General features: G+C 35.6%; 1 protein-coding gene across 4 annotated transcripts in view; it reads left to right on the top strand.

Annotated features, from left to right (window-relative positions):
• The window catches only part of GRM8 (glutamate metabotropic receptor 8), a 309,552-nt gene extending 285,679 nt beyond the window's left edge, over positions 1-23,873 (top strand). For 2 of the 4 annotated variants that reach the window (XM_079304728.1, XM_079304729.1), the window contains 2 exons: positions 17,048-17,294; positions 22,273-23,873. In XM_079304728.1, coding sequence (XP_079160854.1) covers positions 17,048-17,294; positions 22,273-22,322 — 297 coding nt within the window. In that variant the 3' untranslated portion in view covers positions 22,323-23,873. Of the gene's footprint in view, positions 1-17,047; positions 17,344-22,272 lie in introns of all 4 variants that reach the window. The other 2 variants (XM_079304730.1, XM_079304731.1) reach the window with 1 other exon arrangement.
• Positions 23,874-27,680: the final 3,807 nt, after the last annotated feature.

Below are 27,680 nucleotides of genomic sequence, written 5' to 3'. Positions count from 1 at the left end.
TTGGGAGATCTCTTCATTCCCTCTGCACAGGGCGGAACAATTTAGCTCATCCCTCACGCTCTTCTGTTAATCTGGCACAAATCAAATGCAAGAGACAGAGCGTAAATGTGGATAAGTGAGAGGATTCAATTTCCTGTCTCATGTGGCTAAATGTTTCTTGTTAATTGTCAGGTTTAGAGCTGAGCAAACAGTGGAATAATATATTTATGGTTCTGTTTATACTATTTGACTTGTGATTCAGTAAGCATTCTCCCTATTTTCTTACATTTCTGTTGCATCTACAAAAACTGCAGTTTTGCTTGGAGTATATACATGGAGACTAAATAGGCTTTCATCCCCTCTTTAGCATTACTGCTTTTTTGTAGATTTTGTATTTTCATATTAGTGGAGGAAAATTATGAGTAATATGAATAAAAATGTATTAATGCAAAATATCTGCAACACAACATCAAATAAAAGAAGGTTTATATATGTACAAGCAATAGAAAAATTACTTGTGAGGATGAAAAATGTATACCACCTCTTTCCTCAATATTATGGTGCAAGAACTCATCATTTGAAGGCCAATGCCCCATGGACACTTTGATTAGCCTTTAAACATGCCTTGGAAATACTAAAGGAGTAAAAACTGGGGGCTGCCTGTGATTCAGGTGAACAGAATTGGGAAAGGAAGGCTGAGAATGGTGGCAGAAATAGCCACTGATTGGTAAGAAAATGACAAGAGAAAGGGTCTGCAAATTTGCTAAATATTGTAGATTTCACTCTCCTTTTTTGCCTTTTAAAGGTAGGAACACAGCTGGTATAAACTCTAGAGTTCCTATTTACAGCCCAAAAGAAGTAAAAAATGTGTTGTTGCAGGGGTGGGGAGAGGCTGTGGGGAAGGACAGGTGGGAAATTATTTTTAATCTTCTGAGTGTTCCCATGCTTCCTGTCTCCTATTATATCCTCCATTCTAAAGTACTCTTAGCCTTCACCTGAACAGTGTCAGGCCATTAATAATAATTTCATTCAGTGCTCCTGTTGGCAAAAATTAGGCCATCCAATCAGGGAAGGCAGTGAAGGCAAGATACTGTCAGTGATGCAGGCAACCTGTCAGATAACAGCCATCTAAAAATGCCTTCAGAGATAAAAGCAGAAGAGGTTACAAGGTAGGACAGAGGAACCAAAGTAAGTGTCCTGAGCTCAGGGTTCATTCTGAAAGGCTCAAGAGGGAGACAATGGCTGGTTTACTTGTGGCTATTAGAGGATTTGTGTAGCTGGTAAATAATAGGGCTTTCCTTTTCATGGATATTTTATTATGCACTGTATATTATTTTGCCTCTTAGTGAAGCTCAATAGATTGAGTATGATGGGCTTATTAGCGTTATAACACCAGCAAAAATATATTTTAGTTAGAGTTGTCATGGGTCATCTGTTATTTCCATACAAAATATTGCCTAGTACTATAATAGTGTGTCACAAACACAATTTACACAAACTACTACTGCATAAAAACAATGGTGTGCTGAATTTGACTGGACTGTTCCTACTCCAGGCCAGATAATTTACACAGTTATAAAGCTAAATAATGATAATATATAATGAATAAAATACCTACATTCATCTTACTGCACCATGTTTATTCTTTATTTGCTATTCATGGTGATTTCCAAAGCATGAAAAAAACCCTCCATTCCTTTTGGAAAATTAATATTGTAGATGACTGAAATGCAGGCTGGATTTACTAACCATTGATATAACAACAGCAGCAGCTACTTGGTTCTCCAGATTTACATCAATGATTGAAGGAAATACAATAAAATTGGCGAGTCTAACATAAGGATTGTTGAGGTTCTGCCAAATAGAGTATGGCAAGTATGTACAGTTGTATATCAAAAATATGTAGAGTGTACATACGACCAGCCCTAGTCATATGTGTCATTTCCACTACAAATATATATTAAAAAAAAAAAGTTGGTTCAGCCAACTTTCACATGTAAAAGTGAGGTTCCTAAACTGACGTCTAAAGAGACAAGCTGTGGTGTGAGCTACATCTGACAAGATATTATAGGATATTATCCCTCCTCTGCAGAAAAAAAACCAACAAAACTATGACTAGTCCAATAAAGGAAAATCTTCAGCTAAAGACCATGGCATTTCTCATCAACCATCTAGAAGAAACAGAGAAACATTCAGTGAGCTGTTTGTTTTGAACAGACCAAACACGGGGCTGTGGTCCTTAAGCATATTTTTTAAAATACTCCAGGACATTTTAGCAAGCTAAGTACCTTATAGATGGACGTTGTTAGTTGTCATTTTGATCATTAATAGTAGTATCCTTAGGCCGTGTCTACAAAGAATTGCTGACATATCTGGAGAGCAGAAAATAAAGTTAACCAACCCACATGCACGTACCAAACCTGACTAATATAGTTACACTGGCAAAATCCCAATGTGTGGTTATGCCCAAAGAGGAAAGCTAGTTAGTTTTGCATCTGTCGCTCAGTGAGGTGATGTAACTGTGCTGGCATGAGAGTGTCTCTTTTTGGCATACATTGAGGGGATTTGACAGCACAGCCCCAGCAGGCTAGCTAGTGGCAGAGGCTTTTTAGTTTAGACAAGCTTTAAATTTGCATTGAGAAATGGGTGATCTGGCAAGATGAAGTATTTAAGTCAGAATACTCCAAGAAAGCAGTTAAGGGAACCAAGTTTGGGTCTTTTGTCTGGCCACCATTTTGGAGGCTGAAGGCTGTATTCTAGCCCATTGAATCAGGTTTACAAAAAGCAAAGCAAATTGATCATATCATTAGTTTAAGGGAAAAAGAAGTGTTGATCCCTGTATTTATTTAGATGCATTGAAACCATGATTAACAATTCTAGTGATGGTCCTTTTTTTTTCTTAAAGACAGAAAATTCCTATCTAAGGACTGGCAATTGAATAGTCATGTTCCAATTGGCATGCAGCTGCTCTTTGTAATTTTGATACAATGACAGATATTAATTATAGTTTAAGAAGAGAAAAAGCAAGAACTGCCTTTTAAAATTTATTTTAAGGAAGAGGAAGGAAAACTGCCTTTTAGTTCTTGCACTTAATTGAGTTGGTTTTCCTCCAGAGGGATTGTCCTATTTAATCATTACAGCAGCTGGGCAACAACAATCTGAATATATAGGAATATAAACCAAAGGGATTTTCTGTTTGAAACATTGGCAGCATCTTAAAACATACAATCTGTTGAATTCTGAGTTGGCTTTGAGCAATGGATATTTGGTACTGAACAAAAGACTTCATATTAATAAGTAACATTTATAAAATTCTTTGAGGACTTGAAACCCTTAATTTATGTAAAGTATCTAATTAAGATACACCATAAAAATAAAGATAATTAATTGAACTGATGAGAATACCATGTACTTTACACAGGTTTCACCATACTTCATTGTCTTACTTTGAATGTTAATTTATAATAACAATTATTGAGATAATTGTTATTTAGGTTACTTAAATGTCCATAATTAGCAAATTGAATACAATTAAAGCAAATTAAAATATGGCCCTTATCTCAGTCTTCTTTATTTGTTCAAGAAGACAGAAGGAAGGTCAAAATGTCAAGCATACCACAGAGACAAAGAAAGAAAAGTATTAATAAAGTCATTAGATTGTTCAGTAATACCACTCATCTTTTTATTTCAGATAATTAAGTAGCATGTCTTAATTACTACTGCTACTACAGGACTTGTGAAGCAACACTTAATTATAACTACTACTATTATCTAATTTGTGGTGACATCTTTTCCTAATTTCAAATAAGTAACTAGGTAGTACTAAATTTTAAAAGCACTTTTGAAAGCTAAAAACATTTAGCTATATAAGCAAGTCAATTTGTATCATTTTGGTACCTGGAAAAATCATTGAGCAAGCCCTCTCACAACAAATTTCTGATCTCATGAAGGAGAAGAAATTTACTGAAAATAAACCAACCTGATTGCCTTCTTCAGTGAGACATGAGTGTTTGTGGATGAGGGGAAAGCTGGGGATGTCACTTACCTTAATTTTTGCAAGATTTTTGACACTGTGTCCTGCAACACTTTGGTACCCAAGTTTAGGATGTTACAGTCTTGGTGGCTGTGCATCAGATAGGTAAGAGTCAGTTTGGATAAAAGGGATCAGAAAGTCATGGATCCATGTCATCATCTATTTGAGGGTCACAAGAGGTCTGTTCTGGGACCTGTTTAACATCTTTAACAATGGCCAAATAGTAGATGATAACAAATTGGGGTATAATTGCTGATTTGCTAAAGGAAAGGGTCGATATACAAAGACATCTAGACTGGATGGGGGAATGAACCAACAGGAAACAACATAAAATTAACAAGGCATGATGCAAAGTTTGGCCCATGGAAAGCTACAGACCTTGCAATGCTACAGGGTGGAAATGGCTGACTGGGTAGAAATTCTGTAGAAGAAGCCTCACAGACATTAAACTGAGCGTGAGTTAAGAGACTCATGGTCACAAACAAGCCTCCTGGGCTCTGTTAACAGAATCAGATGGGTAAATTGAGGGAAAGGATTACCTCTCTCTACCTAGTCCTCATTAGGAGACATCTGAAATACTGACCTCCCAGTACTTCCTAAGACACATAGACTAGAGCAAGTTGAGTACAAGGACCATCATGACTGTTGGTGGCTGGAGCCCTTGCTCTGTGAGGAGAGACTGATGAAGCTGGGCTTGTTCAGCCTGGAGCAGAGACAGCTTTGGACAGATTGAGCAGCAGCCCCTTGTGCCTATATCTTGGTTTCTGAGAGAATGGAGCCTGTCCTTTCACAGTGGGGGTGGTAGGAGAGCAGGAATCCATGGACATAAATTCAAACAAAAATAATTCAGTCTGGCTAAAAGGAAAAAGTGTTTTTCTCTCTGAAGGCAGTGCAGTTCAAGAGGTTGCCCAGAGAGTCTATGCAGTCTCTCTTCTTCCTTGGGGTTTGAGAGATGTGACTGGATAAAGACCTGAGACACCAGGTCTGACTGCCAGGCTGACCCTGCTTTGAGGAGAATGTTGGTCTAGAGACCCGAGGTTCCTTCCACCCTGAGCTAACTATACTTAGAAATTAAACAAAGTCTTTTTGGAAACAAAATTTTTCATTTAAACTTATTTGGATTTTTGTAATGCTTTATGGATTTTCAGCTTGAGGGAAAAAAAACAGGTCTTGATTTGGTACAAAGCCTCATTTTAGCACTCAGAAGTCTCACACAAGGAATGAGCCATTTACCCCCCAGCAGTAATGCTGACACCATCATATAACACAGTAGATCAGAGTATATTAGATGTTAAAAAGCTAAGAGATGATTTTGCACCAACTTCTCATGGCTCGGGCCAACATATTCCCATACTTAGAGTTCAAGTTTGAACAGCTGGAATATGATTTCAGGAAACTGAAATCTCTTGGTAGCTATGCTTCATATTCTTCTTGAATCTAGGTCTGTTCTGCCCTTGTAGACAACATCTTTTCAGGGTGACAACAAATGTCTCCTAGTCTTGTGGCAGATGATAACAGTGACTGCACAGGAAGTATTTCAGATCTCTAAAGGGAAACACACTGGCTTATCTTTCTGTAAATGTTACCATAGCAAGAATAGATAGATGTCTGAATATCCCAGTGTACCAGATTCACCTTGTATGATTAACTGAATTTGTGAGAGTTAATAAATATTTGGGTCACTCATATTTCTCCTGAGTATGCCACAGCCAAGGCATACTAGAGTCAGCTCTGAATCAGTCACGAGCCCACCTTATTGCTGGTTCTGCAGTGCAATTTATACCCACTTACTGCTGCATATCTTATAGACGTAAGTTTCTGTCTTCTGGCATTGCTCCCAGAAAAGTTAAAATGTTAGGGTTTTTATGTCAGGATTAGTATTCTTGACAGGTAGGAATGACAGAGGAAAAGCAAATGTTGGATGCTGACATCAGAGATAGATTCTAATGCTGAGTCTAGTATGCAGCATTACATATTTTGATTACCTGTGGTACCTATTATGCAGTATTACCTAATTATAATAGGTAACTGAGATTGTAGCTGCTGAGGGTTCAGATATATAAATAATAATAACATATATGAATTGTGGAAGGACTACACTGGATTTGCTCTTTTATTATCTGGGATAAAGTAATTGAAACTTCACCAGAGAAGGTTGCAGTTAAGTTGAAAAACAAAACAAAACAAAACAAACCCAATGAACCAACCCAAAAAACTAATATTCAGTTTATCCTGAAGATACAAAGAGAAAAAAAGAAGGTGTAAGTTAGAAGGATAGTTTGCATGGACAGGGGGGTGGAGGGGGATGTTATATATGACATCACTGCTCTACCTTGCTGCTCTCCTGAAATCCTCTTCTGAGATAGCACAGAGATGGTCCTCTAAGATAATACTGCACATATCTGTGGGAGTCAGCAGAATCCTGCTTGGAATTAAGTCTTCAGGTAGACAAGAAGAAATTAAAGCTTATCAGAGTAGCGCAGAACAAATCATGTATAGCATGCAACACAGGTTCATTCAGAAGTTTTATTTGAAAACACTTATGTTGGAAGTCTTTTACAGTGGCCTTTGAAAGGGCTGTGGGTTAGATGTAGCCCAGAACTGAAAGGGTTATGGGTTACTTGTAGCACAGAACGAATCATGTTTATCATTCATCATGCCTACCCTCTGCACTGAACCTGAGAACCTGGTGCCTGCTTCTAAAATCCAGTTCAGGTGAGTAGATGTTTTTTCCTGCTTCAGAGTGTGTTAGGGAATTCACAAGGGTCTTCTGCAGTGAATAAATCTAACAGAAAATCCGTACTGGAGTAATGTCACAATCAATTATGGAACAAAATAAATCAGAATGACACCAAGGCAAGTAAACACTCAAGTGAGACCTTTAGAGATTAGTAGCAGCAGAGAGGAAATGGTTTTATAATATGCAGATTTTTAAGTCTAATTTATACTGCAGTTTAGTTAATTTATTTTTTGCTGAAATATCAGAGAGAAAGCTAATGAAAAAATATTTTTATTAGTTTATAAGTTTTGGTTGATTCATCACTTGGAGTAATATGGTGTAAATTCATTGAAGCCAAGGCAGCAGGCATCAGTGTATTCATCTGGCTGCCATTAAATTTATTCTGACATAAGGAATGAACACAACAAACATTTCTAGATAAGACTAGTACTTGAGTACAGCCATTGTAAGATTTCTGTTCACAAATTGCAATTGAAATGCTTGCTAAGGGCTGCAGGGACATGTTTGATTGTTTGTTTTTCTTTTTGTCATTCTGTTTTAGCTGCTTCCTTGCTCATTACATTGTTCCCATTAGCATAATGTATTGATTGTGTTTGCACAGCTTTTCCTGCCAAAGGCTGCCCTTCAGTTGTACAGCCATTGGGGTAACCAGCTGTTACTTACTTAAGCCTCCATCATTTTGTATGACAAAGTAACTTAATTATGCCCTGCTTGAAGATGCTAAATAAAATTATCTTCTGAGCAAGTGTACTTCACTTAATATTTGTCTTTATCAGGTATTTAAACTCTGACACTTAAGCTATGTGTGCTAAATCAGCAAATATATTTTAACACAAAACCTGGTTGCAAGTTAATTATTACAGATTTAAAGGCTGTTTTACAGTATTTCTAAGCATAGTTATCTCTTTAGCTCAGGTATTATTAATATTTAAAAGACTTCATAATAAAAATAAACTAAATGTCATTAATAGTGTAATAAACCAGCATTTAGAGTTAACCTCTTTCTATGCTTTATGAGCAGAGGTAATAGATCTTCAGGCAGCATTGGAAAATTAAAAGGACAGAACTGTAATACTCTATGTATTTCAAACCTGGAAAAGAAAAAAATTCTGCTCAGTGATGTATCCTAGTTATGTGTCAGTCAATATCAATGGCCTTTGTGTTACACAGAACATATATTTACTTCTTATTTTAATCCTGGTATTTGAATTAAATTCAGGTAATATATTTTTATTTTTCTTGGCAATATCTTTCTTTAGGTCACTATAAGGCATTTTTCTTGCTTTCCCTTTTTCATCACTATACAACTATGCATATGAAAGTGACAATTCTGGGGTTGCCAACTGGGTCCTTGAATGCTGAGTGTTCTGAAATGCAGCACCCATGTTTTCAAAGGGATTATAATTGAAAATGTTTGAATCGACAAATGTTTGAATTTATTTTAAAAAATCTACCTGACACATTTGCTAGTTTTTAGCTTTAGGGTAAAATCAATCTGCATTCAAAGTAGATACCTGAAGACCTAATTAATAATAAACCACTTATGAAAAATAAATTTTTGTAAAAGTGATAAAAGTTCAAAAGTAAAATTATTCTCTAAATTCTGCTGCATTTTATCTAGATAGATTATGCAAGTTAGAATGTATTTGACAAAAGATAATTTTAATTTTGTTGTATTTGAAAGTAATATGAAAGTAATTTGAAGGGTCTTTGGAAATCCTATAATAAAGGAGTATTTTTTTATGAAATAAAGTTGGAAATAAGGTTTTATAGCACCCAGCTCAATAAATATGTATGGGAGGTTGCATTGTTACTAGAAAAAGGCTGCAGACTTTATATTGCTGTGTCAGTGTGGGCTTTTGGAATATATTTTTAATATCCAGAGCTCATAATGGCTGTGGTAGCAATTGTCCAGCAGAGAGGGGAGTACTGCCCAACTTGTTTCAGCTGAGGTCTCTCAACACTGTACATGGTAATGATCCAACAAACCTGAAAAAACACTCAGTAACAAAGTAACTGGGACTTAATTTCAATCAATAAGCAGTTAATGGGTGCAGATAGACTGAGTTTAGAGAGCTCATTTTTAAAAAGAGGAAATAAGGACACAGTATTAGAAAATGTGTGAATACAACCTCAGCCAGATCCAAGGCTAAAGGAAAGGAATACCAGACATCAGCATCAAGGGCTTGGGATACTGGCTTTTCCCCCTTCCTTATATTTATCTTGTTGGCCTTAGGAGCCAGAGGAGCAGGGACCAGGTGTGTATCACTGGAGAAAAGGGATTGATACGCAAAAGTTTATGTGCATACAAATTTAGCTACATTATTAATGAGATCACCCTATAATAATTAAATAATATGAGAAGAAAAGCTGGTATAATTGTAACTGAATTACTAATAAGATTTGCTATGGTTTTCAGTAGGCTGTTAAGATTTTAATTAAACAAACAATAAATTCTTTGTTTAGCATTTTGTCAATAAGAAGATCTTAAGTTGAACACAATATACCATGAAATCCTACTTGTACATTATGTTCAAGATTCAATTAATGTATAAATAAGAATTTGTTTAATTAATCTCATTTCTCAGTTTTTCCATGGAGCACAGTCTTTTTCCACTGTTTTCATATTTTTGGGTTCTTTTTACTTGCATTTGGAAGTTCTTTCAGCTTAGCTTTACACAACATCCAAGTAGTAAATCTCTATTTGATCTTTTGGAGCACAGTATTCCTGAATATCAGGACTGACATACACATTACAACAGACATGACAGAGATTAGTCTTTGGTAAATTACTGAAAACTGTGACTCTATTTGCAGTAAGGTTGATGAAAGGTATGGCTCACATGTACTTTAAAAACCATAATACTGCAACAAATTGTGTGCTGTGGTATATGCAAGATATATGATAGTGTGATACATGAGAAGAAAAATAAGTTATATTGAAAGAATATAGGAGAAGAAAAAAAATCAATTTATATACTTTGAATTATTTTGAAAATCTGCAAGGCAGTACTTAGGATTGTCCATGACATATCCTGAGGATGGACCACAGTAAAGAATCAGACTTTAGTTTATTAGGGGTATAATATAGCATTATAATAAATACTGCAGATGAAGCAAAGCTGAACATTTCTGTCACTTCAAAAATGTTGCTTATTTCCAATGAGCAGAATGTTTGGTAATGCAACACTTTTTTGTCTAATCTTCTCCAACTTTTGCCAAAAACTAGCATAATTTTTGATGCCAGTGTTCTGTGATGTTATCTGTAAAACTGTCTGCAGGGGTTACACATCAACAGAAAGCTTTTTGAAATTAGCAAATTTGGAGGAGTTAAAGCATCTGAAATAGGCATATTGAAACAAGCAAAGGGAAAAAAAAAATCTTGTTTTCTAGAATGTTATGCTAAGAGATGACATTTGCCAGTAGAAATGAGAATGGACATTATTGTCTGCCATGTTAAGAAAGTGCCATGTTGCTATGAATCATGGAATCATAGAAAAGTTTGGGTTGGAAGGCATCTTTAAAGATCCTCGAGCTCCAAGCCCCCTGCCATGGCAGGGACACATTTCACTGGGCCAGGTTCCACCCAGCCTGGTCTTGAACACTTCCAGGGATGGGACAGTCACAGCTTCTCTGGGCAGCCTGTGCCAGTATCTCACCCTTACTGTAAAAAGTATCTTCCTAATGTTCAGTCTAAATCTATCTTCTTTCAGGATGAGACACTCTCCCATGCCCTGTCACTATGGGCCTTGGTAAAAAGCCTCTCTCTGTCTCTTCCAACCACACCCCACCCCACTACCCCTTTACAGATTGAAAAGCCACCAAAAAATCTCCTTGCACCCTCTGCTCCACCTCCTCTCCTCCCTCCCCCTCTCATTACCTTTATAAATATTGTAAGGTCAGAATTAGACTTAAGTGGAAAATCTGAAATGAAATATTTACCATAATTCAGTTTCTGAAATGCAAGTACATACATGTTCCACCAAGACTCCTCCAAACCTTTATAGCTTCTCTGACATCCAAGTTTTAATGGAAGTTCATACTTTTTAGATGTGGTACGCATTTAATTTTAAATCACTTATCAGAGATTTTCTTTCTCATAACTTTCTAAAAGGAGCAGAAATTTAAAAATAAAAATAAAGATTATATGTTTTCTGCTGTGTGAAGAAACATAGCCTACATTTACTTCTTGAGATAATCAACTTATGAATGTTGTACCTTCATGTTTGTAAGAAGGCTTTCACTTTTCTTCATTTTTATTGCTAGTTTGGTAAGGAATGTCTTTAAAGGCTAAAAGATGTATAAGTGCTGTCGCTTCCCCTGTTTTCTAACAGAACAAATGTCTGAAGAAGACTCATACAGTGAAGTTTCTCTTATACCTGGAAAATAATCTTGTTATATGAGCAAAACAATAACTGACTTGTACCTGTTATGTTTTCCTTCAAAAAAATTTCTTCCCACAGGTCAAGATAGAAAAGCATGTTTTCCAGTGAAAGCAATAAAAACCTGTAGGTGTCAGCTTATGGGGTTCTGAGAGAAGCATGAATCCTTTGGTTAGTTTTTGGCACCTTACCAGCATTGTTACCTCTTGTTTGCATTCTCCTGGTTTCAGATGTATTTCATATATATATGTCTGTATCCGGTCTTTTCCTCATTGCTTTCTGATGTGGAATCTCCTGCATGGCATTTCTTTCTAATTTGTGAACAGGACTGTGAAACATAATTTTTGCCAGGCAGTCAACTCTTCAGCAAGCAGCAGCACATAAGAAAGTAGTGCATGGCATGTGCATTACTTTAAAAGAAGGAAAAAACCTGTTTTTTTTCTAAGCCTTCTATGTTCTGCAGCACAGGGAAGATGGCTATGAATGCTTTCAGTGTTTTCTGGGAAATAAAAAGACTCATGCTGTCCCCACCAAAAGAAAGAAGGCCCATTTTGCTGTCTTTCCCAATATGAGGGATGTCTGTAGATAGATGATATGTATCTTTGTTTTATGATGTATCATTTATCTCCTGGATATAAATGATCTGGTAAAGGTTTCTAGGGAAGGGAAGAGTGAAAGGAGGGAATAACATAAAAAAAAAACCTATTGAGAAACAAAGCTTGCTGCAGTTCTGTCTTTATAATATGAAGCTGGCTGAAGCAGCTGAGGAGGTTCACATAGGAGACATAGAGAATTTGGTAACAAGGATAAAGGAAAAATTAAATCATAATTCAATCTTCTGCTCTATTACTAGCAATGTGGGACATGTTCAAGAGTGCCTGTATTTATCTGTCTCAGCAGGATGGTTCAAACTTCAGTGTTAGATACCAAGGCTATTGCTTTATCCTGTGGAGAAAGAGGCTTTTAAAGGGCAGATTGTATAGAATTAGCCAATGAGAGTCATTAGGCCAGCTGTGTCCTTTCACACATCCACTTCTCTTTGGACTGCGAGTAGCTGAGTTGTCTCTGTGCTAGGCACACTCATAGTTTGAGATGTACCAAGACTTTCCTCAGTGGTTTAGAACTTCACTCACTGCTAGACTTTTTCATCTGTGTTACACCTACAAGGAGTTAGAGAGCTTGTGACAAAGTGGAAAATAAATAAAATTTACTCACAGTATATTGCATCACAATAGCCACATGTCCTGCCTTTCCAGAATATACTTTTAAAACCAGATTAGGAAACCAACTGAGTTAAAGCCTGTTCTCTATTTGACTTACTAAAACTGTGTGGAATAGAAAAATATAAATAGGAAATAGAAAATAGAAAATCAACAATTCTGGAGAGACTCTGAATATTATCTTGCATGTAAAAATATGGGAGGGCTCAGAACAAGGAAGCAGTCTGGACAAGGTTGTGACATTGCTATTTTTTTTTTCCTTTTGTTAAAATAGTTGATTTGTGTTGAACTTTGCCTCAGCAAGCACGAAATTGATGGGACAGTACTGGGATCTTGGGGTATATTTTATTTCCAGGCAGTGAAGCCTAGCTGAGAGGCAGTCATTCTGCTGCCTGCACTGGGACAATTCAGTGCACACACCTGCTTTGATACATCGAAATTTTTTCAAGGGTCAGTTCAGTTTCAACTATTTTCAAACTGGAGATGCTCATTAGAGTGTGTTTTACTAAAATAGCATGTTTCATTTGCCCAGTGTTTTCTGTGTAACATCTTAGGTTTTGAAGTAGAAAGAGATAAATAGTCCTACATTCAATGTCTGTTATCTATTTTAGCTGCAGAGTTAGGATAATCTGAAAGCTGTGCTACCAAGCTTGTAGGACCCTTCTGATGAGGAAAGGGCCCAGGTGACTTGTGGAATAGAGAAATAATGTGTCTGAGCAGGGATCAAAATCTTTTACACTAGGGCTGTCTATTGTGACGAATCCTTTCTGAATTATGGAGGTTAAAATTATACATAAAAAGTCTTGTATCAGTTCTGGGGTGAGGTTGGGGTGGAGGATGGAGACATGAAGGTATTTAGGCTCAGATATTTCCCGTAGTTTAAAGGGTGTTTTTCCTTGCACTACCGTGATTTTAGTTTTCTGACATGCCCTCTAACTGCAAGAACAAGGAGAATAGATACAGTAGTCTTTGTTACATTTGTGAAAGGCGTTATTGGGCAAAAAGTTTGTAGTTCAGAAAGGATTTTGGTTTGAGGAGTGCTGAAATTAATTTCTCTGTAACTATGAATCATTGTACAAAAAGGACCTTTATTCTCCTGTAAGTTCGAGTGAGCTACCAATGTGAGGCACATGAAAAATTATTCACACCTTGTATCTTATTAAACAGAACTACTTTTGTCACTCCTTGATTTTTAGAGCATCTAATTCTGTAAAAGTTACAGGTAGTTATGTTCCCAGAATAATAAAAGTACCCAAAATGCACAGCCATAAAACATCATTGTCCTCTTGTCAGGAATAAAACAAGGCAAGAGTCAGACAAAAGTCAAACCAAGTGTGTGTGGTATCCTTTGCTAGACTTGGGCTTCATTGGGCTGCATGAATGGGGATTCCAAAGACAGGATGGATTAATTGCAGGAGATATTCCTGACCTATAAACAGACTCTCAGCCTGCAAATGATCACTTAAAAAAGTAGTAGGGCTTGTTGAGATAGGACAAGAGGTAATGGTTTTAAAGTAAAAGGGGGTTGTTCCAGATAGTACTGAGGATTTTTTATGGTGAAAGTGGTGAAACACTGGAACAGTTTAGGCAGAGAGGTGGTCAATGCCCCATGCCTGGAAACAGTCAAGGTCAGGTGCTCTGAGACACCTGATCTAGTAGAAGATATCCCTGCTCACTGCAGGGGGGCTGAACTAGAGGACCTTTAAAAGACACTTCCAACCCAAGCTATTCTATGATTACAGTAGGAGAAGGAATCAGACTCAGACTGTCATGGACAGCTCAGCCTCCAGCTGAGTATGCAATTGCATTAGCCTGTGAAGTCAGATGGATGTACACAGGTACACAATGTGTGCATGTAAGGATATGTTCAAAGCCTTTCCCTCAAGGTCTTGCAAGTGTCTTGAAACCCTTCTTTCTCACTGGCTTTATTAAAGGGTGAGTAGTAAGGGGGATCCGTGAAAAACAGGATCCCTGAGTCTGAAGCTCTATTTATAGACTATATTTGCTATTTGAAAACTGTCCTGTCAGAAAACTCCCTGTTCACCCTAGTGTTGATATTTCAATAATTAGAGTGGCTGGTTTGAAAACACGGCAATCATTAGAAATAAACCCCAGTGCATGTGAACCATAATCAGCAATATGAAACTGATTTGGATTTTTTAAAACAGACTGTTGTGCTGGTCACCAGTTAAGTCCACAGAAAATAGATTAGATATAATGACATATGGCATGAAAAATACCTGTGCTGAAACCCATGGAATCTTAATTTTTCGGTATATGATGAGATTGAGAGTTGTTTCACTTATGTGGCTTTAGAATGTAAACCTTCAAGCTGACATTAACACACTAAGAGAAACTTCTTTAGTATTTGAAAATCTTGGCACTGTGGCACCTTTTATTGCTAGAAAGATCATTGACATCTACTATAATGTATAGATTTGTTAATGTAACTAATAAAGTAATGCATGTATTTTACCCTATAACATTTGGAGCTTTATCCTTTTTGTTATGTCACTCTTAACACTGAACCATGAGAGGAAGACAAGTCTTAGAACTTGAGTGCTTGATAATAAATAAATACCCAAAATATATTCAAATGCCAGGCATTGTTACAGAATGCATAGGTGAGGATTAGGTAGCCATGGGTAGGGTAGCCACATGGTAGCCATTAGACTGGCATGACTTCAATTTAAAAAACTATAAGGCTTCAAAAAACATTTTTATGTTTAATGGAACTTTCATACACAACACAGTTTTTAAAATGTTATGCTTACAATGATTTTTACTTTTGAAAATCCCATTAGGAAATATATTCATGTTTAGGACCCAAAATGCTTTTGCTTTCGGATGCCACTTAATTCAATGCTTAGCCCTAAAAGCCACTGCTGTACCAATTTGTTTGGAGATCAGTCAGTTTGATTCAGGGAGAAGCAGACGTGTTGGTGCTGTCTGCATGTGAACATGTATCTACACAGAGGTCCTTCCACAGAAGTCTGAAAAAACCTGTATATTAATGTGACTATTTAATGTTTTCTTTAGAAATATTCATACACAGTACAGCTCTGCTTTCAGGCACACCCCTGTCATTTTGGAGATTGAAAGGAATGGAATTATTTCAGCGGTGGGAGAAAAGAGTGTATTATTTCCTCAAGCAGTGGATTGATGTGTGATTGAAATGAAGCAAGGTGTTGCTATAACTTTCCTCAGCACAACAGAAAGACAGTCCTGATTGTCTTTTCAGGCTGGTGCTGCCCCTGAAAGTGGGTTGAGCTTTTTACAGATTTTGGAGAATTGTTAGTGCTTTCTTGAAGAGTAGATTGGGCTATCCTTCTTTTTATGGTAGTACTTGGTATAGTATTTGTGTTTCTGTACAATTATACAGTTACTTTATAAGGTCATTCAGAATCCATGGCTTTTTCTCACCTGAGATTGCTTTAAGAGAGAGAACATTTTATTTTTGATCTCTAAGGAGAAAGTATCTAATGGAAAAACTTTGTAGGCTGAAAGACATTAAAAATGTTTGACTATAATAGTGCACAACAGTTTATTATATCTCTACTTTTCTGCCAAGGGCCAAGTCACCCAAGGGCACTTTATAAAAAATGATGGTCTGAAGCTGACACTGCAGACAGACTTACCACCTTATCTTCAGGTTAATGTGATAGTGTTGGCCAGTGCTTAAAATCATACCTGACAATGTCACTGAATCATCTGCCAAGGCACTGAGCATGTTTTGCTTCAGTATCTCCTTTCAGTATAACAAGGATTATTGAGAGATTTCCTACTTAGCACAGCACTGTAAAGTAATTTTTCGTTCATAATGTGGCTAATAAAACATAATTTCCTAAGAAAAAATAAATGTTGAGCAGAGCTATAATTATTATTACTAATATATTAGCTGAATACTTCTTCAAATAGAAATTTCTGTCTGCTGTTCTTAGGAAGTGATCATTGTAATTTTCTTTTATGGTATTATGGAAGACCAGAATTACCTTCTTTTTGTAGGTGATAGCAAAAAATAGATTTGCTCTGAAATACCAGATTTTGCCTTTGTATCTATAGGGAACTGAGGTCTTCTGTGAGGTAATTTCATGGTTCCTCAATTTTCTGATTTCTTAGTTAGGACCATGACATCTTAATAACTTTATTGTGTGCCAGCAAAAAGTAGGATGCATAACAAACAAAAAAACCAACTGCCCCTACACACTCAGCATCACTATGGAAAACTAATTTTTTTTTCCATCTTAAAACCACAGACTATATAAAAGTTTCCATTAGATTCTGAATTATGCTGCTGTCAGTTGAGCCATGCTGCACATACTGTTGAATCACCATGTGGCATATTGGTGTAGAGGCTTGTCTGTTAAAATAGATGACACAAGGCCAACTCTATTGTCATTCCTATTTTCTTGTCCAGACGTACTGTTTTTCTTTCTGAAAATGTATTTGCTGCATCTTTGTTACTTTTATGAGAAAGAAGTTTCATGAATATTATGTTGTTTATACCAGCTACTCTTAAGGTTATAAACCAAATAGGAAACAGCCATACTTGGCTATAATTAAAAACAGCCAAAGCCAAGGGTTCTTTTGGTGTTCCCTTTCCATCTAGTACTTTTAAAATAACTACTTTGTTTTCCTTCTTATATTAAATCAATATAACAATTATCTTTATGTTGTTTCTTTCTTTCCCCAGATGTACATCCAGACAACAACACTTACTATCTCCATGAGTTTAAGTGCTTCTGTGTCTCTGGGCATGCTCTACATGCCCAAGGTTTATATTATCATTTTTCATCCAGAGCAGAATGTTCAAAAACGGAAGAGGAGCTTCAAGGCTGTGGTGACAGCTGCTACAATGCAAAGCAAACTGACACAAAAAGGAAACGACAGACCAAATGGAGAAGTCAAGACTGAACTGTGTGAAAGTCTTGAAACCAACAGTAAGTCATCTGTAGACTTGGTCAAGAGTGGCAGCACATCTTAATAGATGTATGTTCACAAGAATGCACTTTCTTTTAATAATAAACTTAATTATTTTTGTTGCTTGTCCTGCATGAATCCAGAGATGTGTCAGAATTCATGTACTGCTGAATGCAGGAATGTCTAGAGTTGTTTCAAACAAATTGATTTTCACAGGAGGCTAGTAGAGAAAAAAAAAAGCACAAGCAGATTTTGAAACGCCACATCTTTTAAAAATTGTTTGTTTTAGCTAGTGCTATTTTGATGTGTTGTACATTGCTGTGCCAGTGGTATGTCCTGACAGTTCATGAGATGTATTTATGGTCATCACTGTATATTCAAAACTCAAAGGCTGTTGAAAAAAAACTGTAATGAAAACAGCTAACATTGTTTTTATTTTGCAGTCAGATATGGAAGTGAAAATAATGCTTTTTACCTTTCTAAATTAATATTTGTTGGACTGTTCATTTATCACAATTCATGAGTAACACTTCTCAACATAATGCTTCCCATCCAGGTTTTTTTTCTGGTCTTACTCACCTTGCTACAAAATCATGATAATTCAAATGGAGCTTAATCATTACACGTTATTATATATTGTAGGTTTTTAATGGGAAAAAAAAATCTTTCCCATGTCAGTAAAGTTCTTGAATCTTGCTAAATCTCTAAGTTGCTCTGGTATAGAAGAAAACAGAGACTACAGCTCCCATCCCACCACATGACATGTCATCTTATAAACTGGACTTCATAATAACAGTAATAATCAAATATGAACAAAGACATTAACCTTATACCCAGTGCTTAGAAATGGAGAATTGTTTTCTATTGAGAAGTTAGATGTCACATTAGATGGGCAGCAGTTGTGACAGCTAAGCTTTTCTGTCATTTTACTGCAAACAACATGGTTTGGTTTTAATTTTTATTGCTTTTGGAAGATATGGGTTAAGCACTGTTTTGGTTAAGCACATTGAGACAAGGCAGTACCAAGTTTGCATTAAAATACTGTATTTTTTTCTAAAAAATGAACCCCCCACTGAAATCTATGAGAGGTTGCCAGATTGAAGACTATACAGAAAACTCTGCCATACTATCGTTGCTGATGCATGGAGGATACTGAGTACAAACTGTTTCACTGGAAAATCTCATGACCCTTCAAAATGTGCAAAACTGCTAGAGGGAGCTATGGGCTTATGCAGCTTCAGGTTGTGACATGTAACAAAGGACAAATGAGAAAGGCATAGAAATCCATTGTGGATCAAATAATAGAGTAGGAATATGAAAGCCTCAGTAATTGTGCAACTCTTCAGAAGTCACCAAAAGAAAACTCTGAAAGAAAAGAGACATGGATTTTGCTGAGTGTGAAAAATTATAGACTTCCCAGGAGAGGATAAAGCAGGGTTTTCACAGTAGGGTTAGAAAGAGTGTTAATAAGAAAATCTTGGGTATCTGATATTTATCTACTGTACCTAATTAAGAAATGCTGTGACTGGTATTCCTTAACCTATGATTATGCATAATTCATAGAAACAGATGCTACGGAAGCAAATCTGCTTCTCCAGTAGTGCAGGGTAATGCTTATTTATTGTGCTCTAAACTCAACTTTAACACATCTTTATAATTCTGAGCTTATGAGGAGTATATCCCGACTAACTTTTTATCCATCATAATTTTTCATAGGCAAAAATTCAGTCAGGTCATTTGCACTCAAGATAGCTCTCCCTATGTAATGAAGTTCTAGGCTTCAAGATGAATTTCTCTCTTCCCTGAAATAGTTATCATCAAAGATTTTGAAGGTTCTGTGAATTTGAAGTGCACAATGCAGCATCAGTCCTTTTCACTGTGTTACTTGAAACAACCTCTCAAAACCACAAAATTTCTTCTTACACTGACTCCATGTGAGATAGATCTTTCTTTTCAGTGATAGCATCTAAAACTGATTGCAAAATATGAGTCTACTCCTAGTACACCAGAAATGGGCAGTGAGTGTTTCCCCCCATTTTCCAAGCACAAATACTAGCAGTGATAGCAGTGATCATAGCTAGGTGAGAGACAGGATGAGATAGTCATGTAATCCCTTTTGCTTCCCATCCAGAGACAGCTCTGCTCTATCAGTTTGTCCTGTTCCATGTTACACATGTTATTCTATCTTGTCTTCTACATGAATACGTTCTTGGGTTTATTTGTGGGAATAGGTCCATACCCAGTGGAAAACAAATTGTTTCTAGGAAACAGGATTAAAAAATAATTCAGGTGTGATTACAGAAGACAATGATGAGTACATTAAATTAATATTGGTCAGATCATAATAATCATTCTACCTTGCTTTAGATCCTCATTTATTTTCTTCTTCTTTTTGCTCCATTCCAACAGCAAAGTCGTAACTGGAGCTGTAAAAGAGTGTTTATTCTCAGAAATATTTTGAGCCAAGTCCATTACTTTTTCTGACCATCTAGGCTTGCCAAATGTGGTTCATGTTATTATTATGAAATGCTAACAGTCTTAAAAGGGCAGGACACCAGCTGCTGAAGCTTTCAGGTCCCCAAACATGAACTCTAGACTTATTCCACAGAACTATAAAGACACATGCAATATTTATAAAGTAAAAACCCACGAGCATTGTTTGGAGATGAGATTAGTTTTAATATATTTCAATCTATTGTCTACTTTAAATTCCTGTGTTATAATTTTTTAAAATAACGACACTCAGAACTCAGCTGAATAATTTTGGTTTCTTGATCCACTCTAGATTAATTATATCAAAATTGTTTAATTCTCAATTAACTGCACAAAAAAGTTGCAACAAATTTACAAATTACTCTGTATAATCTGAGGTATGGTAGCTATTTTGTATTTTGTATTGTATTCTTGCAAATGTCCTCACATAATTCAGCTTACTGAGTTGTGATGAATCTGATTATATTACATTGCTGTGGGCTAAAAACATGCACATGTACATGAGTTATCACAGAACTCAGCTCATACAGGGTAATGTGGTAATCTAACTTAACCTGAGCTGGTATCTGACCCTACTTTGAGGGAAAGGCAAAAAAATAAGCTCTGATCTTTCTGTCCTTTTGTTCCCAAGTGTGCAGAGTTTGCAGATGTGCAAACTGTTTTCTGTTATTTATTAGCTAGGGGAAAAAAAATCCTTCTATGTTTGTAGTTCTTGTGCCATTTCATCCCTCCTGCATTATTTTGAGTAGGAACTTAGCAGGCCAAAAGAAAAAATAGAATCCTCTCAGAAATCCAGCTGTGGGAACATGAGGGAGATCAGACGGGAGAAGTACATCCCATCTGAAAGATCTGAAAGATGTAAATGAAGCTATAATTGCTTCAAGTATACAATACATGCAAATAAAGCTACTTCACATTGGTGCTCAAATACTGTGATCAGCTGTGAGAAAGACTTGCTTTGTGTGCCAAAAGCATTCCTTTAAAGAGTGAGCTTTTTATAGACAAAAAGTACTGGAACTACCTGTGCAAGTGAAAATAAAAAAGGTTACATTTTGCAGCTTCTATTTGATTATTCATTCTTATAAATACATTCTTAAGGAAAAAGATTATAATATTTTGTGAATTAAAGGGTCTGGTTCTGTTGTGTCCTAAAAAATGGAAAATACAATATTAGATTCAATTAGAATCAGAACATCTTATTAAACACGACAAAAAGCAAGAAGTAAACTTGTTTATACTGATCACTATTAATTTGCATCAATTTTAGTAATCTTTTATTTAGTTAAATCTATGATGCAGAAGAGAGAAACTGTCATTTCTCAGTTTCAGTCTGTTCTTCACAAATTGTCAGATTGTTGGGCTGAATTTAGGAGTTACCATGAAGAATACTTTTTCTATCTATCTCAGCCATTTTCACCAGACTCTATATAGAAAAAAGAAAGAAATTTAAGAAAGGTGTGGAAATAGAAAATTTGAATCTATAGACCAGGCAACTTTTATGCCATCCTATTATTTTCATCTTGCCAGCTGCGGTCTTCACTATCATAAGTAGAACATGGCTGTATTAGACGGAATATAAAACATATTTAGAAAGTCAAATTCCTCTTTATCCAGTGTAACATAGATCTTATTATAGAGAAAAAGAGACTCAGTCCTCTCAGCACTCTGATTCTCTGTGTACCAAATTGATTTAAAATTAGAGAACTAAGTACAAGACCTGATATAACCACTTTCCTCCTCCAACCAATACATTAACCTTGAGTGATATGACTTGAGTCATATTTTTATAGCATATTTTTATATTTCTTAATAGCAAAGATGTAAGGGCTAGAACCTGAAACAAACTTTCATAAAAGATTCCTAGTTGTTCAGTTTTGCAGTAGTAGAGCTGTTTAATTATCTTAACATACTGCCTCATTCTGAAACAAGGAATATCAGCTTTGATCAAAAGAAAACATGATCAGCTGACCATCAGTGTAAGGAGATCATTATTCTCTCCATATAATATGTTCTGTAGGGACTATCTGCTCAGTTTCTCTAATTTGGAGAAAGTTAGGCTTTGTTCCTTTCAAGTAGCATAAGTCTCCTTCTAGATAACAAACCACCACTAGCTGAAAAGTTGTCTTCAAACAGTAGAAGAGAAGGAAAAAGCCAATCTCTAAAGTAAAACATGTCTATACAGAATTCAGACAAAATAATACCAGGGGTTGAAATTCTGTTGTGGGTATATTGAAACCACTCATCATTTTTCCTTTCTATTGACCTCTGCTTTCCCAAATCATAAAATAAGTGATCATGAATACTGAAATTGAGCTCCAGTTTATACATCCTGAAACATTCTTTAATCCATGAACATGGACCATATTGTTTGGAAATCTAATAGGACGTTGTCTGAGTTCAAATGCTAAATATGTTTTTTTCCTCCTCTCTTGATTCTAAAAATCCTGAACTTTGTTTTTTTTTTTGTTGTTGTTGTTGTTTGTTTTTGGTTTTTTTGATTTACAGCCTCCTCTACCAAGACAACTTATGTCAGTTACAGCAATCAGGCAGACTGAGCAGGGATGAAATTCACTGGAAGATCTGCAGGACTGGATCTTGCAAACATAGACTTTACCACCACCAAAATTCAGTCTTGAAAATATCAGTAGACTACATTCAAATCGATAGTCAGTCTCCTAAAGAACAAGGATTAAACAAAAGCAAAAGGCAAAAAGAGACAGGGGAAGGAAAAGTCCAGTTTTATAACATAGAGACAGAGTGTCAAGCTTCTGAACTGTTCACTCACAAAAGGAAGCAAATCACAAAAGGAAAACAAATGTTAGCTTGTGAAAAAAATGCTGTTGAAATAAATCATGTCTGATGTTATATTTGTAAGTACTTTTTTGTGATTGTGACAATTTCCTTTCCTGTCCTACATTGTTCAACTCGTAAAAGAAGATGAGTTTATTTCTTGTGACGGCTGACTGAATTAAGTCCTGGGTTATGCTAAAATAAATGCAATGGTCAATGCATGCTAATTTTTATACAAAATAATTTATTTCTAATAATAAAGGAATGTTTTGCAAATGTTGAGACTTGTTTTGTTGCAGTTTTAAGGAAAAAAAAAAAGTCCTTACACTGTTGTCTATTGTTTGTTTAGAATGTGCAGTAAAGGTGGGTGTACAAATAAAATAATAATCATGGCATCAGAAGAATGCAGTGTAAACTCTAAGCATGTGTGTATGTGTGCGTGTATGTGTGCACCTGTGTGTGTACATACGTGCATGCCTGCCTGCATGCGTGCGTGCGTGCGTGCTCTCTGCAGTGTGTGAATTTATTTCTTCAAAGCTTTGTGACTATATTTTCTAATGGAAGGTTTTTCCCCCCCTCTTCTCGCCCTCAAAGTAAGTTCATTTTATATGTTTGTAAAGTAAAGGAGTCCTGATGCTAATTATTTTGTATGATTGTATTATATTTTTGAGTCTCCACTAATAATTTTGATCCTTTTCATTTCTGGAACTTACAGTTTGTAAGACTTTATGACAGCTAGACTGGATTAAGCTGAAAGTCTATTCAGCCTAGCATCCTGTCTCTGACAGGAGAATGTAGCAGATGCATATCTCAATAAAGGTGACTTTGAAATAACAGAAGAGAAATCAATGGAGAATTTGGAAAGCAGAAGCCTAGTGAATTTATGTACTTATTGCCTTATAAGCACTTAAAAATCAAAGAAATAAATGCCAATCCACAAGCTAATCTTCTTCACATCTAATTCCCATTGTGTGAGATTAGAAACAACTATGCAAAGAGAAATAGAAAATCACATTTATATCTATTGTGTTAATGAACCCCTCCAAATAATTAAAAAATACAGACAGGAAGTGTCCCCTTTGTTACTGTACCTGTGATAGATGTTCTGTAAGACTTTTTAGCTCCATACAGTGCTTACCATTCATCAAGTCAATGGGTCTTCACATGCAGCTGATTATTAAATGTTCTGTCTCCTGACTTAGCCTGGGTGGCTCCTTGTGATTTTATCCTCACAGCAGATGTATTTTTATAACGTATCTTAAGGGACCTGTGGTGGGTCCTAAATTACATGAATAAAAGTTGAAGTATCTGAAACTAAATCTCTTTCTATTACAATGTCAATATTTAAACTTCAGTGTAGATGGCAACTGTGTAACAGTGAGTTTCCATTTTCAAAGTATTTGATAAAACATACTTAGTGTTTCCCTGAAATTGCATGTCTGAAGTATTATCTGATGATTGCTTTGGTATAGTATGGTATTGTGGGCTTGGTATGAGTGATATTTTGTGTGAAATTTCCTTTTTTGACTATGCCACAAGCACATCAAAGCCAAAACTATAAACTAACATATGCTTACTTTTAAGCATCTATATGCTGCAGATAATGCAGTGAAACTTGCAATGAAAATCATAAATAAAACAGTTTTAGTTCTGTTGTGTTAGCCATTATCTCATAAAATTGAAGTTTCCTTGTGAAAACAGATTGATTAGATCAATTTTTAACAAGACAGACTTTCATGTCAAGGATGGATATCCTAAAAGAGAAAGAAACTCTGTTTTATCTGAAAAGCAATATTTGGACAGAGTTTCTTTTCAAGAAGCCTTTGAAAAGTTTAATTTTCAATACACAACAAAAAAAAGTTTCAAATACTTTGAAATATCTATACCTATTAACTTAGGCATGATTTTATTCATTTGAAAAGGAAGTACGTAAGAGTTGTGTTTAAAGCACATTTCAAATATACATAAACATATGTTACATATACATAAAAATTAGTATATGATGCATAAATATCTTCCACTTTCAAAGTAGTCTTAAGAAAACGTTATTGTGAAAAGATTTGCCAGGATCAATATACATTTTCTTTTGGTTGAACAGTGGGTTAAAAATGGAATGTAAATTAGTTTGTGCATTTTTCTGTGTAATTCTGTCTGAAACATGGCATATATTAAGGCTAGAAGTCCTACTGGCTTTAATGTAACTAATCAGATAAATGAGCACACACTATGAATTACTGAACAGCACTGGTCTACAGGTTTCACTTCAATAGGGTGGTTATGTACAGTTCATGAAATTGCACAGAATAGTCCACTCAGATTCCACAGTCATTCAGTAGCTGAAATCTTGAAGTTTAATAACTAAACTTTCGTGTAGCTACAGTATTTTTTTTCCATCTAAAATTATAAAAAGTCTTTATTCTCCAAGGCTACAGTTTAGGTCTGCTCATGGAGAAGCAGGCTGTGCATTGCTGTTACTGATAATTTGTGTGTGATTATGCTGAGGGAACTGCATCAGGGCACACAACTTTGTTTTACTGACAGCAGAAACAAGTCCTTAATGTTGTTTTGTGGCTGCAAGATAGATACAATGAGATCTGAAGGACTCTGTGTGTCTGGTCAATGAACCAGGAATCAAACAGAACTAATAGACCATACTTTAACTGTTCTATAAAATCCCCTTTTCCAGAAATGCCCAAACAACAATTTCCACTGAAGGGTTTTTTAGCTAATCACATTACCTCTCTTCCAATTAATAGATAACTTTATTACTAAACAATAGATTTATAAACCTAATTTATTGGAAGACAACTTATTCATTTATGCATCTACTTCAAGGCAAAATGTGAAGGTAAAAGACATAATATGGTATAGGGAGCAGTAAGCTTTTGTTTGAAAATGTTCATAAATGATCCAGTATATTTCACCATCACATCAGCCTTTAAATAAAATGATAGCTTATTAAGCTTTCAATTAACTTCTGTGCCATAATATGGTGAATTTGGAAATTCCATATTCTTGTTCAATTTTAAGAGCAAAATTCAATGTCAGAAGAGTGAAACATTACTCTTCCCAGTTGTGGTAGTATCTAATCTAATTGTACCTTTAACACTTGTGATACTGCAGTTATTTGCATCCAGAAAACACCATTTTACATGAGTGTTTCATTTCCTGTGGATTATTACTTCTTGCAGTCTAAATGTGAAAAGGTCTTTTTCTCAGCAAGATGTCATTTATTTCAGACTTTCTCCTGAAATTTCAGTGGCTAGTAGGAGAGCAAGGTATGTGTATCACTAACCCTTATTCTGCTTCCTGAGAAAGTAAATTATTGTTATTAATGGGTTACAGCAAATACAAGAAGGAAAAGATCTTATCTGTAGACTGCATCCTATATTTCTGAATATATGAAAATTGCATTGTCTCCTACTTAGCTTAAAATTTAGATTCTTTCTTGGCTCAAATTTACTAATAAGATCATGAGAATTGAAAAATATTTTGGTGAAAGTAATCTGTTGCATCTGTGCAATGAAAATAAGCTGGCTGATGTGAAAGAGAAATTAATGTGGAAACATTTTGGTTATAATAACCTAAAGGAAATTGGAAACCTTACTAATGAGTATATTAAAAGTTTTTTCAGGAAATGAACTGCAAATCAGGAGTATGTTCAGTTGTTTCAGCAGAATCTTATGAAGATTTTAAAAGTCTGCCTTTAAAAGTTGCTGTAGAAGTCTTTCCACATTTCATATATTTTGATAACTACAAATTCCTCTGTCACATTGAAGCACGAAAATAATGGAGAGCAATACTTTTTCTCATTTGACATTAAAGTGTGACAGCAGGTCATTAGCTGCTAGGAACTTAATATTTTAAGTGGTACAGCAGCAGGGAAGAGAAAATAGCATTGTCCCCAAAGCTGAAACAATGTTGGAAATACAGTAATATGCACAGTATTCTTAATAACAAACCAAGCTCCTGTTTGTATTAAAAAATACCCTGTGTCTTGGTAGAAGTGGAGTAATATGACGTGCAGAGGAGTATGGACATGAAAGAAGGAAAAAAAAAAAAAGAGCAGTGAGAGAGTCACAGTGTCTAAAAACATTCCATAAGCAGCACGAAATATTGAAAAGTGCCTCTGTTGAAGGAGTGTACCAGCTCCAGACACTGACCTCTGTAAAGGGCACACTCCATCTCCAGAGTGGGCATTCATTTACACACTCCACAGAGCTGCAGTGAGAGAACGTGACAAAATAATCAATGGAAGCCATCAGAATTAATGTTTGATGAAGTAACAAATAACAAAATAGACTCATTTTTCTTATAATTCAAGCAAGTGTTATGATGGTGCCCAAGGAATATGCAAAACTTATGCAAAGACCTGCAAATACAAGTATTTTAAAATTTTTTTCACAAGGTGTAAACTGTAATCAAGGGTTGAAACATAAATAAAACAGCACCTATCTTTCCACCATTTAATTAGCTCATTCTCTTTTGTCAATGACTAATTCAGTACCAGGGTTTCAGAAAACTCTGGAGATTTGCTGGTTCGTCATAACTTAGTCTGAGAAGGAACTGGGTGATATTTTCCAAAATAAAGGGAACATTTCTCTGTAAAACTGACATTTTTTTACTTAACTTTAAATTTCCAGGTCACCATTATATTGAACAGCACTGCAAGTGCACTAACTTCATCCTCATCTCAGAGAAAGGAAAATACAATTTGCATGGCTGGTTTCACTTCCTTCTTCATGCACAGGTATCTTTGATGTTCTTTGAATAAGTGACAAGCCAAAGTTCAGCATTATTCTGAATTTTTTTTCTGCAAGATGGATGTCATTAAGAAGTGCTATATACAGTGCTACTTTGAAAGCCTTTTTTGCTTCCTGTTTACCTGATACAGCATTTGCTCTATCTATTTGCATTGTTTCTGGAAGCCTACTGTACTCCCCAAGTTAGCTGCAGTGTTTTTACTGTCTTTGTGATCTCTATCACATCAATAAGTATGACCTTTAATAAAATAAACTATATTTATTTTACTTACAAGTTTTATTTTTCTTAATCTTGCTTGAAAGTTTATGAACTTTTCAACAGGTATGGCTTGATTTATGACTGGTTGCAATCTTTCCTCT

This window comes from Erithacus rubecula (genome assembly GCF_903797595.1).
Source record: "Erithacus rubecula genome assembly, chromosome: 4".
Classification (NCBI taxonomy): domain Eukaryota; kingdom Metazoa; phylum Chordata; class Aves; order Passeriformes; family Muscicapidae; genus Erithacus; species Erithacus rubecula.
This window is presented reverse-complemented; position numbering and strand designations above follow the sequence as displayed.